The 17,425-nt window shown below is 46.4% G+C and overlaps 2 protein-coding genes across 3 annotated transcripts in view; one reads left to right on the top strand and one right to left on the bottom strand.

Moving 5' to 3' along the window:
- The first annotated feature begins 4 nt into the window (after positions 1-4).
- On the top strand, positions 5-13,746 carry CCDC167 (coiled-coil domain containing 167). Of its 2 annotated transcripts, none has more exons than XM_026844517.1 (4): positions 5-88; positions 7,309-7,403; positions 10,680-10,732; positions 12,896-13,746. In XM_026844517.1, exons 1-4 carry the CDS (start codon positions 50-52, stop codon positions 12,997-12,999), a joined length of 291 nt encoding a protein of 96 aa, XP_026700318.1. In that variant the 5' UTR covers positions 5-49; the 3' UTR covers positions 13,000-13,746. The 2 variants fall into 2 exon arrangements, with proteins under 2 accessions (XP_026700318.1, XP_026700319.1); XM_026844518.1 differs by lacking the exon at positions 5-88 and adding an exon at positions 3,193-3,449.
- A 420-nt stretch (positions 13,747-14,166) lies between these two features.
- Positions 14,167-17,425, bottom strand: part of CMTR1 (cap methyltransferase 1) — a 27,522-nt gene continuing 24,263 nt past the window's right edge. Inside the window, exon 23 of the mRNA XM_026844516.1 lies at positions 14,167-17,093. Coding sequence (XP_026700317.1) covers positions 16,961-17,093 — 133 coding nt within the window. The 3' untranslated portion in view covers positions 14,167-16,960. The remainder of the gene's footprint in view (positions 17,094-17,425) is intronic.

Here is a 17,425-nt window from a genome sequence, read left to right as displayed (position 1 = left end):
TGGCACGGGGCGGTAGCGCGCATGCGCGGCTGCGGTCGGCCCGGGGACCATGGGCAGGAGGCGAGAGGGGCTGAGCGTGGCTCGGGAGGTGAGGGCCGGGCGGCGGCGCGGGCACGGATGGGCTTAGGCAAGGCTGAGGCAGGGCTGAGGCGAGGCGGTAGCCATCATCACGGTAGCGTTTCCCTGGAGAGCCCTGGTTGTCAGGGAGGGCTGGGGCAATGGGTGCCTAGCGGCGCCCCTCTGACCAGGCTGTGCAGGGCTGGTGCTGTGCTCGGTTGCCATCTTAGTCTGCGATGGCAGTAGGGGGGGCCGAGGCGGGGCTGCTTGTGCTGGGCCCTCCCGCGGGTGGAGAGCTCAGTGCCCCTTCCTCTGTGCCAGGCCTTTGACTGAGCATTGGTGTTAGGTGCCCTTGCACCTGCTGAGCCTTTGAGGCAGTGTAGGGAGAGGCAGCAAGTGCGTGCGCCCGTAGCAGGTGCTGCGGCAAGCTCATGCCCCTCACTTGCAAATCTGTGCTCAGCCCAGCCTGCATGTTTCACCACAGTGGTGGTGAAAGCCAGCAGTGTGTGGGGCGCAGGCCACTGCTTTTGAGGAACACATCAATAAACTAGTACATGAGTGCCCATAAATCACAACAAGAAGGAGGAAAGACTGTTTTTAAAAAGTATACCTTCCTCCTAAAGCTACCTTTTTATTGTTGTGGCTGCCCAGGCAGGTGGTGGAGTCCCCATCCCTGGAGGTGTTGAAGAGTAGGGACAGCTTAGTGCTGAGGGATATGGTGTAGTTGGGAACTGTTAATGTTGGGTTGAGGGTTGGACTGGATGATCTTCAAGATCTTTTCCAACCTAGATGATTCTGTGATTAACTCTTGAGTAGCAGGAGAGCTGCTGGTAAGCTTTGTTTAAGCTTTATATTTGTATTTATAAACGGAGACATGTTAGTTAATGTCTCTGAAGCATATTTTGTTTTGGCTCTGCACTGAACAGTGCCATCTGGACTGACTTTGAGGAGGAAGTGGAGAGCCCAAGAGTTCAAGTGAGGGTTGTGGATACCTTAGGGACAGCAAAAGCCTGAACCTTCCTGACAAATGGAGCAGAATCAATCCAATGAATCTCACTGGTCACTTCTCCATCCTGATGTCTTTCAGATGAGCATATGTACAACAGACCAAGATAGCCAGGATAGAAAGGCCAACTTGTACTTGTCATATGCTTCATCAGCCTGCAAGGTAAAGGTGTGTCCTACTGTGCGGTATGAACGAGAGTTCAGTTTATAGTATTCTGGTCTGTTTCATCTAGTTAGGCCTTCATTAGGGAAACAGACATTTCTGGGCACTCTAACCCAAATATAACTACCAGAGGGTGTCCAGAGAGCAGTGTGCTGACTGTCTAAGCTTCTCTTCAGTGATCCTATCAGGGACAGTTAAAATAATGAATTTTTGGTGATTGCTATTTGAGATGTGATAGACAAGGATTGTTGAGATGGTAGTGTCTACATTACAAAAAGAGAGGTGGTCAGAAGGGTGAGCTTGTCAGGGACCTGCTGGTCACAGTATGAAAAGGGATTGATTTTAGCTGCCACAGAGAATTCTTGTAAAGTGTTTGGGGATTTATGGTAGCTTTGGATTATTAATTTTTTTTTTAGAAGTTGTCATGATCGAACATACTACTTTCAAAAGGATTGTAGAACTACTCTTCAGTGTGTCATAGATGAAAACCACTCAATGCAAAGATACTACTAAAAGATAAAATTTTTCCCCCTTGCAGTGATGAGAAAGGTACTGAATAGAATTTAGGGAGGAAGAAGACAAAATGTCTTTAAGCCAGAGGAAGAGGGCTGTGTTTCAGGTGTCAGAATGCATGATAACCAAGATATTGATTTAATAATTTAAACTTTTATTCAGTTCAGTATTACCTTCTGAGCTGTTACAACTGTAAAGAAAACTTTCTGAATGAGTCTTAATATGACATGATGCATAGCTAGCCTTGAAAGGCCTAATCTAGGCAGAGTCATGCTTGTTTAACTGAAGTCATGATGCTAAATGAATGCAATTTTCAATATGGACACTTACCAGATTAGCTTGCACTTACAAATTGCAGGTGTAATTGATATGACCTGGTTTAAACTGATATAAATGTGTTTCCATAATGTTGTGGTGGTTTAAACTCATGCCACTTCTCCTTTCATGTAGCTCTGTAGTCTTTCAACAGGCAGGCCAATTGATAATGCTGAGCTGACAGAATTGTCTTGAAGAAACTTGTCAGGGAAATGAAACAGGGAAGACTGGTCCATTTTGTAGCAAAACAGTGAAAATGGAATGAGCTTAAGAGAGTGACAAGGATGATCAAAGGTGTGGAAGACTTCTATGCAAGAAACAGCATACCAGGCTCTTTTAAGCTTGAAAACATGACTGGAAGGGACCTGATATAGGTCTATATCCTCTTCATGCTATTTGTAACTTAAACAAAGAGTGAACATTCACTGTCAATACAAAATTAGGGTTATCAAATGAGACTAGCAGCTGACAAGCTCAGAACAAACAGGAGGGGTTGGTTCTTCACATAACCTGTGGCTGTGCTGTGAAACTCCTGGCCAGAGGATGTTGTAACCCTTAAAAAATACTTTTGGTTCAGCCAACAACTGGAAAAAAATAATGGAAGCAAAAAAGTGGGGCTACTAAATGCAAAGAGAACACCCTGCACTCAGACAGTGCCTAAGTTACAAAACATCAAGTGTGTTTTTGGAGAAAGTATTGTTACATGTATTTCTGCTTCTGACAAGGTAGCATCTATGCGAGAGCATAAAGAACATGCAAAAGGCCAACCTAGTCTTTACTTAGTAAACTGTTCTTACAGGATTTTTCAGAAAGCTGTGTGTGGTGCCGTGTGGTCACGTCTGTGTGCTATCCTGCAAAGCTGCTGACCTGAGCTGAGGCAGGGTGGGCTGACAAACTGGATAGACTCTGCAAGGCTAAAGGAAGAGATGCAGGTGGCATCCAGCCCTTTCTCCTTTACCAACACGGAGGGTTGATGTGCAGGATTTATCTTAGACTTTGCTGGTGGATCATCTTCTGTTGTGTGGTAGCTTGCATGGTAAATATTTCTGAACATGCTGTGGGCACAGCGTCTGCGAAATGATTTGCCAGCATGCAAAATGATTCCAAGAGCATGGTGAAAATGGAAACATGTCCATGGACTGCAAGTTAGCATATGAATTTAAACAAAACTTGTCTCTGCTGGACTGATTTTAATAATCTAGCCAAATTTGCGGATGCAGAAACCACTAATAATTCTGTGAAAAGAACGGCTCAAGTGTGCTGGCAGGTGACGAGGCATAAGAAGACTGCTCAGGAAAGGTTTTTTTCTTTACCCCCACCTCTTCAGTTGGCTTTGATCTGTTCTATGAGGGTCAGAAGATGCAAACCTCATTACCTAACGCTGTTGGATGTCGACGTATGTGTGATATGGCTCTTTGCCAGTATCTTAATTAGGGAATTCATAAAAGCGGAGGGTGGATGCCAGTTCTTGAAAAGTGCTTTTAGCCTTTCTGCTGGAAAGAAAGCTTTTATTAATTCATTACAAAATTTATTAAAAGGGATATAGCTCAACTCTGTAAGCAAAGCTGCTTCTTTTTCCCTTCTTTCTTTGTCTCTGCCTTAATGTGAGCCATTTCAGGCTCTCTGCCCAAGATGGTCCCAACAAATGTGATTTTTAATAGGCATGTAAGTCCATTTGGATTGAAATCCGCTCCAGGTCTCTCTGGTTTAAAAAGGTCTCCAGATTGTGAGCGAGAGTTGCCAGAATTCAACAAAAATGGCTCAATGCCTTGTCATACCTTGTAGAGCAAGGGAGGCAATCTGGTCTTAGATTCCTGTGTGAGCCCAAAGCTGCTTGGACTTCACTTTCTGGAGTGGCTCTTGAAGAGCAGAAGGGCAGCTCTGTCTGCCCTGAGCTACTCCCTGGGTGTGAAGCACCTGTTTCACTTGGCCCTTTTAACTAACACTACTTACAGATGCTGCTGCAAGGGAAGTCCTGTGTTCCTGCTGCAGGCCATGTGAACCTGAGAAGTTGTCATGTGAGCTTCCTGCACACTGCACTTCAGCTCTGTTCCAGAGGATACTCTCCATGGAAAAGTGATCCAGAAGGAGCAAGGGTTTGTCCTTGCAACTGATAAGCCAGTGCACTGAGATTCCACACTGGCTTATCTTTTTCGTGACAGTAATGGTTCAGCTAAGCAAGCTTGGCAGTTTTCATGCAGGGTTCTGGTGGATCTAGGTACATATCCCAGCTAACCTTGTCATGTATTAGTTAGTAGGAGGGAAAGCTTTCCATCCACAACAAGCTCAGGTGTGCTCCTGCTTCTAGGATTGCCCTCCTGGAGATCTGATGCAGGTAATTATACCACAGCTTTACAAGTTTTCTTGTGCTACAGCTTTACAGGCTGTGGCCCCACTGGGAGTTTCCTCAGCAGCCCAGAGATTAATCAGTAATTCCCAGGCATTGCTCTGATTTCTCCCTGTGCTTTTTTTCTATTTCTCTCTTTCCTTTGCCCTGTAGTGAAGAGTTACTTGGATGGCTGAGCTGTTGAGTGACTCCTAGCTTTCAGGAACAGATCCCACATCCCAGGTGAGGCAGTGGGACTGACATACCACGATAGTGCGCTGCCCATAGTTTGGATCAGTGTCTGAGGCTCCTTGTGTCAATGAGCCACATCCAGTAGGCAGATAGTATTGTCCTAATTTATAAGTAGGGAAACTGAGGCACAGTGAATGACTAACATCTGGGAATCCTAGCTCTTGTCCTTCCTTACAACCGCGAATGCCCTAGACTAGCCTGAAGAGAAGAAATCGTGAGATTCTGGAGGAAAATTATTTTGTTCATTCAGCAATCTGTACCTCCTTCCTTGCTTTTTTTTTTTATTATTTTCTGTCCCTTGTGCCCCCAGCTCAGCAAAGCTGATGGTGCAATTCTTGGGCATGTGGTTTATTAGCAAATTATTGCTCTCCAGCAGGGGACCCAAACTTTGGGTTTGATTTAAGAGCAGTAAAACCAGTTGAAACTTTTAAAGTATTATGTGGAATCTGGAGATTTTTAGTCAGCAGAAAGTAAAAGCATTGGCAGAGTTGAGCGGAATATCCTCTTGTTATGTCTTGTGAAATGACGGAACTACAGGCAGAGAATGTACTAGTGAGAGCAACTGCAAACTGAGCGGGAGGAGCAGTTCTCGAGGAGAGAATAGGAAGTGCAATGACACAGATAATTTATTGGTGGGGTTGGCAGCCGACTAACCAAAGCTCTCATTAAATTGTGTTCTTTAACATGATTTTTAAACGTGTTTCCAGGGAAGGCATCGTGCATTGTAATAAGCTTACTGGCTAAGGAAGAGCCAGGTAACACATGCTGAAGTATCTCTTGCTGTGAGGGTTTCCAGTAAATAAGGGAGCAGAGACAGAATCTTTTGCAAATGGTACAAACTGATGAGGGAGGTGGTCATTCTTAAATCAGACCAGACGACACCTCCACTCTAACTGCACTCAGTGCTACTGGACACAAATTAACTTGCTGATAAGTGTGGTCAGAGCTGACTTGGCTGAAGCCCTTGGTTGGCCCTGGAGCAGACTGGGGCAGAGCATTTTGCTGACAGAGCTCTAGTGGATGACAGTGGTGAGCAGCTGGAGTTAACATTCTTAACTGGCACAGCTGGATATGGAGGAGGGCAATTATCTTTGCCCTGACTGAACACATTTTCAGCTAACATGCTTTAAAAATATCCGTGTCCCCATCCAGGCAAACCCAAGCATTGCCAAACACAGAAGTGCCATTCCCTGTGCTCTGGGATCTTGTTGTGTGTGTCCCCCTCCCCAGCTCTGCTGTGCTCCTTACAGTGAGACTATTCACCTGACTGACTAAACTCCTTTTTGCAGTCTGCTTTGTTCTCTCCTTTACATCAAGCCTCTTCTCCTATCCTGCTTATTTATAATGCTTGCCTGCCTTTCCTGAGCAGAAGGTGTGAGATTGCTAATGAGCTCAGGATGGAGCTGATCCCCAAAGCAACAATAATTAGGGATCACTGCCTTTGATTTTTGTTTCCCATATGACTGTTTATGGGAGTGTTTGTGCTCTGGGTCAACTCTGAGGCTGATGTCCAGGCAGCTGCTGTCTCATTCCACCATGGTGTATTAGCTGGGACCATGCTGCCTCTTAGCCTGTGGTTTGTGAATGCTCCCACCATAGAGAGGCTGTGCTGTGAGCTGTCTGGCTGGCCTTGGCCTTGCTTAGAGAACTAGACACAGCAGAAGTGTGCTAAGTAGCTAAAAAGAGAAGTCATTACCACCTCAGGGCACTGGGGCCATTTTCTTTCAGGCTGGGATGTTGTGTTCATATTATCTGATTAGTCTCACTGTTTCTCTGCTGGAAGCAAGCCTGAAAGACAAAGTTTTCCCAAAGATGTCTATACTCTGTTTGCCAGGCAGAAAAGAGGAATGATTCCCAGGAGAACTGTGGTCCATGGTAGGATTCCCTCCTGGGCAGTCCATTTGCACACACGTAGATCAACCCTCTTGTACATACCCACGGTTACTCCTCTCCTCAGGAAGACGGGAGGGTGGCTGTTAGGAAACTGAACGAGGAGACACAAGGAGATGACCAGTGTTTTTCTGCATGGGACCGCGTTGCTGCCAAAACTTGGTGCAGGTTAAAGATGTGGAGGCAGTGGTAAATGCTATCTTGAACATACCATGCAGACTGCTCTTGCTGTTGTAGATCTAGCTGGGTAAAAGAGATAGTAGGTTTTCCCCTTTGTCCCCTCTTCACCCAAGTAGACAGCTGAGGGTGCTTTGTATTCACATCCCATGAACTTCTGCATTGCATCTGTTCATAGCACTAAATGTAGACCTTGTCCCTCAGGCTGTGGCCAAGGCCAGTCTGTCTTATTTTACCCTCCTTTATTGTGTAAAGCTTCCTTAAATCACTTATTTGTTTGTGGACCCACATGCAAAGAAGCTAGAACAGGCTGGAACAGGATCAGATCTTAGCAAAAAAGTGCTGGCCAGCCACACAAGTGGGAGTATTAGAGCTGGCTTGGCTGTATCTGGGATTACAATGCCACTGTTGAGTGGGGTATGATACAGGCTGATCTGGAAGGTGATGGGGTCTCTGTGCTGTGATCTCTACACAGAGCTGGGGCTGTTCCTCCCTTGATTTGGGGAGGAAGGAGATGGAGTGGCTGAGCTGCTACCCTTCCCATCTGAGTGGGGATAGATCCATCTTAGCTGGGAGAGGAAAAGGTGGTGACTGATATGGTGTTTTTCAGATTGATGGACTGGAGGAGAAGCTGGCACATTGCAGACAGAGCATAGAGGAGGTGGATCTTAAACTGCGCAGAGAGAATCTCAGCCCTGAAGGAAGGTATTGACGACCACTTTGTTTCATAGCTGTGGCTGTGTACTTCAGCTAGCTGTCATCCTGCTGTGGCTCTTGAAGGGATAGGAATGTGTGGTTCCCCATAACAAGGCTCTCTTTCCCCAGCTTGGAGCTCGCTTGGGGAACTTGCCAGGGTGAAAAGTTCAGTGATACATGGAGAGAGCTTTACCTTATCAACAGCCTCACTCTCCAGCCTGCACCACAACCAGCCAAGCAGTGTCTGAAACTTGTCAGTTCATTTGCAGAGCTGGCTTCTGGCCTGCTAGTAAACAGCTCCGTAAGTCTGGCAAAGGTTCACTGCACACTGCTACTCAGGCCTTGCTGAAGCTGCCTAAGTTCAGTCAAGGAAGATGTGCCGCAGCTACTGCTGAGGGCCAAACCAGGCTGGGATGAAACTGCAGAAGGGACTGAGGGAAATTACTCTTACCTGTGCCTGTTTTGCAGATGTGTCTGAATAGAGGGATGTAGTGACACACTGGCTTTTCTTGGTAAAGGGAAGAGGGACAGTCCCCCTGAAATCTGTGACTGATGTAGAAGAGGCAAGTATAGGTTTCTAGTAGACTCTAGACTCAAGCAAGGACTTTGACCTGGATTTTGTAGCAGACAGAGGCAGAACCTGTTATTTATCTAGAGTATGAAGCAAGAGATCCTAGGTCTCCCAGCCAATTGTCAAATCTCTCTGCTTGAGGACATTCTTCCAGTCATCAGCATCCTACTGTTTTGGGCTCTGTCTCTCCCCACCCCACCCACATCCCCTTTACTGGGACTTTATATCCCCATCTATATTTCAACAGGCTCCTGTCTCCTCCTGTCCCTCATCTCTCTAGCTCCTCATCTTAACAGTCCTTTTATAGGCCTGAAGTCTTATGTTTAATGTCTGTATTCTTTATCTGGTACTTAGGTTGCCAATAACCAAACCTACATTTGTGGTAACTTAACAGGATGGAATATATCTGTATGATTTATCTCTGAAATATAGGGCCTAGAGCAAAGATGTAGGAATAGGGATTCCTGGAGCCTTTTCTGATTTTACAACTTTGTGGTGGGTTGATTCTGGTTGGATGCCAGGTACCCGCCAAAGCTGCTCTATCACCGCCCTCTTCAACTGGACAGGGGAGAGAAAATACAACAAAAGGCTCATGGGTTGAGATAAGGATGGGGAGATCACTCACCAGTTACTGTCTTGTAACTTGAGGAAAATGAATTTAACTTATTACCAATCAAATCAGAGTAGGACGAGAAATAAAACCCAAATCTTAAAACACCTTCCCCTCACCCACCCTTTCCTTCTTTCCTGGGCTTAACTTCTCCTCCCACCACAGCAGTGCAGGGGGATGGGGACTGGGGGTTGTGGTCAGTTCATCACCTGTTGTTTCTGCTGCACCTTCCTCCTCAGGGGCAGGACTCCTCACACTCTTCCCCTGCTCCAGTGTGGGGTCCCTCCCACAGGAGATGGTCCTCCACAAACTTCTCCAACATAAGTCCTTCCCACGGGCTGCAGTTGTTCACAAACTGCTCCAGCATGGGTCCCCCACGGGGTCACAAATCCTGCCAACAAACCTGCTCCAACGTGGGCTCCTCTCTCCACAGGTCCATAGATCCTGCCAGGAGCTTTCTCCAGTGTGGGCTTCCCACAGTTTCACAGCTTCCCGTGGGCATCCACCTGCTCCAGTGTGGGTGTCCTCCCTGGGCTGCAGGTGGAGATCTGCTTCAAATTAACCTTCATGGGCTGAAGGGCACAGCCTACCTCACTATGGTCTTCACTACAGGCTGTAGGGGAATCTCTGCTCTAGCACCTCCTCCCCCTCCCTGTTCACTGACTTTGGTGTCTGCAGAATTGTCTCACATATTTTCACTCCTGTCCCCGGCTGTAGTTGCCCTTGCACAGTTTTTTTCCACCTTCTTAAATATATTATCACAGAGGTACCACCACCATCCCTAATGGGCTCAGCCTTGGCCAGTGGTGGCTCTGTCTTGGAGCTGGCTGGCATTGGCTTTGTCAACACAGGGGAAGCTTCTAACGGCTTCTCACAGAAGCCACCTCTGTAGCCCCCTGGCTTCTAAAACCTGGCCATGCAAACCCAGTATAAACTTGTATGGAGATGGAAACAAATTCTGTTGCCCTAATACAGACCATTTTAAAAACCCTGAAGGAAGGTACCATGATCAAAATTACTGATTCAGTGAGTAGTACACAAAGGAGAGTGCTGCTTTCCCATTTTGAAGTTCAGTTGTCATGGTTTCTTCAGGTCTCTTCTGAAAGCCTCTTCCCTTGACTGTCTTCACAAGGCAGGTTTTTAAGTAGCATCTCAGTCATGTTGGTAAATCTGTCTTCTCACTTCCTCCTGGCTGTACTCCACATTGCCTTTCCCCAGTTGCCTTTGAGAGCACTTTCTTCTCCTGCTGCTCTGATGTAGCTTGCTTTCTTGTCATCCCTTACTTAACTAGCTGTACACATAGATTTGGATCTCTTTCTTCCTACAGGTTCTTACTCTGCCCCAAGGGGAACAACAAACTGTTCCACTTGCTGCCTTCTCTGTCTGCTCTGAACCAGGAGATAATTTGTTAGTGTGTGTTTATTTATATGCACACAGTCTGAAAGGAGTGACCACATCCTCACTGCTGTAATGGAAATGCTGCTGCTTTCAGGCAATTTGTTTTGTGTTTATATTTTAAACTGTATATTAATTAATTATCTTGTGCAGTTTGAGACAAGGGCTGGGCTTAACCCTCAGTCTTCAGTCTAATAACAAATTGTTACTGGGCTTGGATTCAGCTTGTCACCTTGAGTTGACCACTTTGTGTAAATTAGATACCTCTGACAAGCATCCCAGCTTCAATTCGTCAGAAGAATTAGTGTTCAAGCACTAAGCCAGATGTGCTGGAAGGGCAGGATCCTGCAGAGAGTGTGCAGGGACCCTACCCCATCCATAGCTGGGGAAAAACTTCCTCCCCAACCTGGGGGAACAGAGTAGGGGACTCTCTGACACACAGACCCCTTTCTAGTCTGCTTGTGTACCCTGACACTGTCCTGAAAGGACAGATCTGAAGCAGTTTGCGGGAAGGAAAGAATAATCTAAAACTGTTGCATCTCTTCTCTTGCACAGCTGGGGGTTTCTATACTGGCACATCTCTACAGTGAAGGGTGAGGGGCTCATTCTGTGAGCAGATATCCCCAACCGTGGGACAGTCTCTCTTCTATCATACAAGCAAAGAAATAGGCTGTGTTGTGCCTCACAGGTAATGAACTCCTCATTACAGAAAGTCACTGGAGAGAGAGAGAAACTTACTAATGACCAAAGCTGACAACTATGGTAAGAGCTTCATTAAAAATGGTCCCTCTGGGCTGGATGGAATCAGTGCTGCAGCTTAGCTTCGTCTTCAAGCTCCTGCCACCTCTGACTTCTGCCTTTGAATTCAGGTTCAACCAAAGGGAGATAGACTGAGGGAAAGCTAGTCAGCATATTATAATAGGAGTCTGGATCCTCCTGCTTGAGCTGTGCTATCATAGGAAAAAAATAAGCATCAGCTAATGAGGGGGGAAAGACGTCCCTTTCAAACACCCCAAATTACTGGTCTTTAGATAATCTTAGCCAACAGATTGACTTGGGTAGCTTGTTAACATTTCCCCCCCCCCTTTTATTTTTTTCCTTCCCCTTTTTTTCAACAGGGGCTTGCTAAGCAAGCTGACAAGTACTATCTGAAGTGTAGCAAAGTATATCCTTCCTTGGGGAAGGTTCTCACTGCATCAGTTTCTGGAGCCATTCACACTGATGTGCTTCCTGAAATTCCAGAGATCCAAGGGTCCTTCCTTACTGCAAGTCCTGCTGTAGACAGTTAAAATGAGTCTCTTTGAGCTACTGAAGGTTTGACAATACTACCATTCTGTTAGGGATGATGCTTTGCATGTCTTCAGGCTCCTGGTGGTGATCAGTGTGTTAACTGCTTGACAACACTGCAGCAGTGTAAGCACCAGAGCTCACACACAGGAAAGAAAGAAGCACAGGTGTTCTTTTAGGCCTGGAGAGTTGAAAGCTGGGGAACAGCCAGCAAGTTTGTAATTTTAACTCATGTTAAAGGACTGTTTCCAGAAGACTAACAATTATTTTAAACAGATTTAAAGCTGTTCCAAAGGGCCTATAAGTAGAGGCAGCAGAAGACTGCACATTGCTGCCACCCTTTCCCTAGTAGTCAGCCATCACTGCTACCTAGCATCAACAGAGCAATCCGACAGGCTGCTCAGAGAGCAGCAACAGCCTCACCTAATGGTGATGGCTGCTCCTTCTGGAACAGAACAGACAGTGCATGTGCACACAGTCTTTTTAGATCACTGCTATGGCCTCTGATTAAATCTCTTCTTATTCCAGCTGACACACTTGAGGCCATGAATTGCAGTTGCTGACAATGGCATTATTCCATCAGTTTAAGCTGGCACTGCTGTGCCTGGGGTTATGTGATCTCCTGCCCCTGCCACCTCCTCTGTAGCCTTGCAGATTCAAGCAGTTTCCTCGTGGTTGCATGAGAATGCTTGTATTATGTGAAGAATGGGGGCCAAAAGAACAGCTAAAAGCCTGGTTTGATACCAGCCCATTTGGGAGCCTGCAGCACCAGGACATTCCTACTGGAGGCTGCTAGTGCTAGCTGTAGAGTCAGTAAACCATGCAGCAAGAGCTGTAGAGGCAGTAAATTCAGCAAGAGCAGTCTGGCTCTGGAGACAGCCTGCACCCAACTGTGCCCTGCAAAATAATTGTTGCTCTTTGGCCATGTGACATGTAATGCTGTAGGCCTCACTTCTTGCCTATATCATCTGGCCAAGCCTTGTGGAACAGAACTAGTGGTAAAGGGAATGGAACAGAAATGGAGAGCAGTAAGAATCCATATTTTCAGTAGCCGCTTCCTTCTCTCTACATCTGTGTCTCTTCTGTAAACCAGGGCAAGTGACCTGTCTCTAAAGAGCTGCAGACCCCAACAAAATGAGTGTCCAGTTTCAGACCTGTCCCATACTCATGTTTCTGGGGCACAAGGAAACCCAGATACTGCAACATTCAAAGGTGGCTACAGTTTTATTTAAGTAAATTTAAACATTAGGAAAAGGTACCAGGCTGTTAGTCTAGAAGATAGTAGAAATAGTTCTCTAGCCTCTGTCTTCTTCATTCTCTTGGGGCACAAGCAGTTAGAATAACACCCCATTTTGTCCTTATAGGATCCTAGAAAAAGGTTATTTTCAGACAGGAACTGGTCCGGCACTGAAGTATTCCCAGGCACAGCTACTGAGATTGACAGGATGAGAGTTAACAAATAGAAGGGTTCCTGTTAGTTGACTTCCTATTTAGCACATCTTACAGTTGGCAGCTTTGTGTACTGATCCCGAAAGAGTTGCCTGTGGCCAGGGTAGCATTGTGCTTTTAAGACAGTTTTGAAAGGAGATGTAGCTGCAACACAAACATTCACAGGTGAGGCTTTTGTTTGTTTCCCAGAGAAAGAACTGAGTGTGCTTCGTAAGGAAAATCGCAAGAATGCTGCCCTTGCTGTGGCCATGGGGTTGCTGATTGCTCTTATTTACGCCTGCTGGACGATGTGATTGCACTCAAGAATTCTCCCTGCTGACCAAATGACTCTCCTGCAAGGAGCTCTTCCTCCTCTCACCACCATGCCTCCCCCAAGGGTGAGGATCAGCATTTCAAATTGCTGTTCTTGTTTATCCTCTCCAAACCTCATTGTAGCTTTTTCTCCGAGAATTGAGGAGGGCAGGAGACAAACCAGAAATCACAGCACACTTGCAGTTGGAAATCAGGTCAAGCAGAGCTCAAGGTGGTGCTCTTACCCAAAATACAGTCAAGACCATCCAGCCCGATGCAGGAAGGAAATACATTCTCTGTTTTGAAGACGACCTCTGTGGTTGCAGATGGGTGCTCTCTGCTCAGCCATAACCCAGCCTTCTTGATTCCTGGGACAGCCATAAGCTGAAGGGACACCAGGCTCTTTGAATCAAAGGGTAACTTGGATATTCTTACCTATAGACTCCACCTGTTCCCAGAGCTGAGATAAACAAAAATGTTTCCTCCTCCACACTGACTTACAGGACCAAAGAAATCCTACCTCCACAAAACCAGATGGGAGATAGGTGTATCTTCTTCTGCAAGCAGGTAGCGTCCAACTTGAGATCTGGGTGCTCAGGCTTTAAGACAATCTACCTACCTCTCTGATGCATCAGAGCTTTGCCATTTTGTGCCTCTAAGAATCAACACTTGCAGAAGAGAATTTACTATCAACTCCCAGGGATGCAAGAGCCTCTGCAGGGCTTTAAATAAAATATTTGACCATGTAACTTCCTGATTTTCTTTTTTTCCTGTTTTAGAACATGTGCTTTATTCTCATCCTATCCTCTTCCTGTTGGCACACACTGCCCCACAGTATGCCTATGTTGGGTTAGGTACTTCACATCCCTGGTCAGCGGTGTCTCAGCGCTGGGTTATTGGTCTGTTGTGGCCTAGAATCTACTGGAGTGTTTGCTTCCTTGGAGTGGAAAAGCAGCCTAGCATGCTGCAGAGTGCTGGAGACTATCCCCTGTAGTCTCCTCTCATTCTGTTGCAGTGACATACAGTAGGTAGCCCTCAGTATGCTCTAATGTGCCAGGAAATCCTTTTAAAGGGGCCTGCCTTGAAAATTTAACTGTGCATGGCATTTCTCCATCTCCACACACACCACTGGCCAGAATTCTGTGGAAAGCAAAGTAAACAAGCACTGGTTTGAACGGAAGGGGCTGTATTGGTAATAAGACAATGAAAGCAGAAGTAACACAAAATGATACACAGCCTAATAACAGTACATTGTGCAATTAATGTACATACACATTCCCTTCAGCAAGACCCTCCTCACCCCCCTTCCCAACATAATCCTTCCGTATGTACCCTGCAGTAGGAAAGCATGTAGCATGGTAGCTCATGCTTGCCTCCTTGAAGGGGGATTCAGAATCAAGGTTCAGTGCATCAAAAAAAAATTAAAAATAAAAAATTAAAATCAGGAGGAGCTGGAGGCAACTGGGTAAACAGAAAGTATCTGTTTATAAAAGCTAGCCTGCAGGCTAACTAGGTTTTTTTGCACCCCTGGAGGCCCACTCACCCCAGTGTACTTCCTAGGCACCCTTCTGTCTGCCAGCCCACAGGAGACCAAAGCCCTGAGTGGAGGACATAACACAGCAAAGGAGCCTGGCAGAGGGAGCAGCACACTTTGCTGACATTGGAACAGCCTCAGGGCAGGCCAAAGAAGCACCAGAGCTCAAATTACTGTTTGGTTTAAAAAGCCAACTGTCCACAGACCTGAAAACCATACAGTTGGGAGGTTCTTTATTGCCCACTGGGAGAGAATCATCTCTCATAGAAGTGCTTTTAAAAAAAGCCAAAACAAAACTGCCAGTGACAGGCCTCTTGTTTTGTGGTGGGGGGGACAAGAAGGGCCACCATTTCTTTCACACATGTTTTACTGATGCTTCAGAGCAGAGGGGGGTCTACAGGTCAGCAAGAGGATGCATTAACAGCATGCAGTCCCTCAGCTGCTTTGGTAGACCTCTGGGGACTAAATAATAACAAATGTGAAAAAAGCAGCTTTGACCCACTTCACTATGGGCCAGAGCTGAAGAAACAAAACAGCTTCCCTGCACAATATTCAGGGCTGCCTATTTGTAAGCTAATCTCCCATCCTTTGCCTCTTCCAGTTTCCACGGACCAACAGACCAACTACTGTGCTGCTCCTTTAGCCAGGGGTGTGGTTCTGCAGTGATCACGCCTGAGTATAGTTTTCTCTGCTGCAAGGAGTTGCAGCTGTTAAACTCATTTATACCAAACTGTAGAGAATTAATACATGGTTATATGCAGACAGTTTCCTTGGGAAGACATGGAAATGCTCAGCAAGCACAGCCTACTTATAGGATAATATTCATCTGTGTGCTGAGAATAAGCACAAAACCTATGTGTGATGCTGGGCCTTAATAGGGTAGAAGTGGGATTTCTACAACATGCCATCCTCTTCTGGCTTTGAGTGGGGTACAGGGCACCCACATGCCTACAAGTGAGAATTTCCATGTCTTGCTACATAAAGCTTGTTCAAATCCTACATATGGGTGTGGAAAGAAACAAGAATCTAAACAACTGCTACAGATTCTAGGTGAACTATAGCTTTCTTTAAGGCACAGTTCAGAGAAGCCCTACATCCGTTTCCTCCCTGCTGGCAATCTTGTGTTTAAAAACAAGCCAACAACAACAAAAAAAGGGGCAATTTTGCTGCTTGGCAAAAAGCAGACAACTGTGTGTTATGATTTATATGGAAGACCTGGCAAAAGTGCCATGGAAGCCAGAAGTTAAACACAAAACAGAAGACTACTTCGAGCCCAGCACAGAAGTACATGGAGAAGTCTGTTGACATACAAATACCATGCTAGGAGTTTCACAGCTCTGTGCCTTCACCCCAGATGGCAGTTCCAGGGTCAAATGAGACATGGAAGGTTTCAAAGCCCACTGACATTTAAAGTCTGGTAACCTTTCCAGTGGGCACCGTCAGGGGGCAGGATTTCTTCTGAATAACCAACATGGTCCAAGTCAAGATCTCTTTTCACTGAAGCCCTGGGATGGTTTTAATTAAGTCAGACATTCCCACGATTTCCTCCAAAGACCTCCAGCATCACAACCTTCTTGTGTCTTCCCTCCCACATCTGCTTTTCTTCCTGAATATTTGGGTAATAGTGTTGAGTACCAAGAATCAAAGCATCTTGGTCTCAGCACAGATGCATTTTTTTGACCTCAGGCTGCTGTCTCAGGATCAGTCACTGACCCGGAGAGGGAAAATCCTTGTCATAGCAGCTTCTAGAGGTCTGAGAAAGCCCTAGTACCGAGCACTTCAAATATGTGCCAGGAACCTCTGTTGGCCTTTGTCCAACAGGACACCATCACACAGGAATTGCCAATGGCCAGCCAAGTGCCTTGATAAGCAGAAGTGTTGGAGACACCAACAAAAATACATACTTGTGTCCCAAAGCTAGCATTCCACAATGAGTTAACCCCCTCCACTGGGTAGGCCTTTGACAAGGCTGAGGAGACAGATAGCTGCCAGGAATGATGCAGGGCTGCTTCAATGTGCTGTTATCCAGCTCTGCCACCAAGACATCTCTGCTTCCTTCCCACACTGCCAGGGAAGCAAAAGTCTGGACAGTTCTGGCACACAGAGAGCTCCACAAACTTTGCTGAATGTTTGAACAGGAGCAAAGAAAGCTGCCAGCCCCTTGGCCTCATGCATGCAGTAGGTCAGGACAAAAGGGCATCAGGCCTTGGCTCCAGGAGTCACCAGGTGCTACCTGGGCCATACTTGTATATACACTGCCAGGGCAGAGCCTTGTCCTGTGCCTTCTGCATACCACCCCTCCTGCATTCACCTCCAGGAAATCAGCCCTGGAGGATACCAGGGCAGAAGTTGTGGAGCCTCCCCAGTCATCAGTCCCTGAAGAATCCAAGCTGGGCTCAGTCACCCCTGCACCCCTCAAGAGAGCAGGGTTAGGGGTAATGCGCTTGGATGAAAGACAGGACATCCTCCTTCGACAGCTTCTCTGGATCTTGCCTTTTCTGAGAGTCATGCACTTTGACACCTTCTCCCCACTCCCAGAAGAGGCGGCTGTAATGGCAGACACTATGGGCAGAGAGGAGAGCAAGATTAGTTTGGCAGGGAGGGGGGGAAGGAAAACACTGTCATCCTTGCCACAAAGTGCACTACAGAGACAGCTGCCCTTGCAATGGGAGCCACACACAGATATCCTATCAAAGGCATGCCTTGGAAAAAAACAGTACATACATTCATTCACCTTACAAACTCTATAGCCCTTAAGATACAGCAACTTCCAAACCTGAGAGATTTCCATGGAAACAAACTTGTTAATTCTAGCTTCACTCAAGATTCAGTGCAGTATTGGCTGGAAGGAGACAGGTCATTAGGGAAAAGCCTACTCCCCCATTCCCCCCCCC

Source organism: Athene cunicularia, assembly GCF_003259725.1.
Source record: "Athene cunicularia isolate RWA chromosome 3 unlocalized genomic scaffold, athCun1 chr3_part1, whole genome shotgun sequence".
Taxonomy (NCBI): Eukaryota; Metazoa; Chordata; class Aves; order Strigiformes; family Strigidae; genus Athene; species Athene cunicularia.
The sequence above is the reverse complement of the archived record's forward strand: the minus strand, read 5'-3'. Positions and strand labels throughout refer to the sequence as shown.

Bases quoted from the DNA above. Each gene is read 5' to 3' on its own strand.
- CCDC167 (XM_026844518.1), top strand. From the start codon at position 3,207: ATGAATTTAAACAAAACTTGTCTCTGCTGGACTGATTTTAATAATCTA. The intron at 3,450-7,308 runs GTATGTGTGATA...GGTGTTTTTCAG, and splicing joins TAACGCTGTTGGATGTCGAC to ATTGATGGACTGGAGGAGAA. The intron at 7,404-10,679 runs GTATTGACGACC...TCCTCATTACAG, and splicing joins AATCTCAGCCCTGAAGGAAG to AAAGTCACTGGAGAGAGAGA.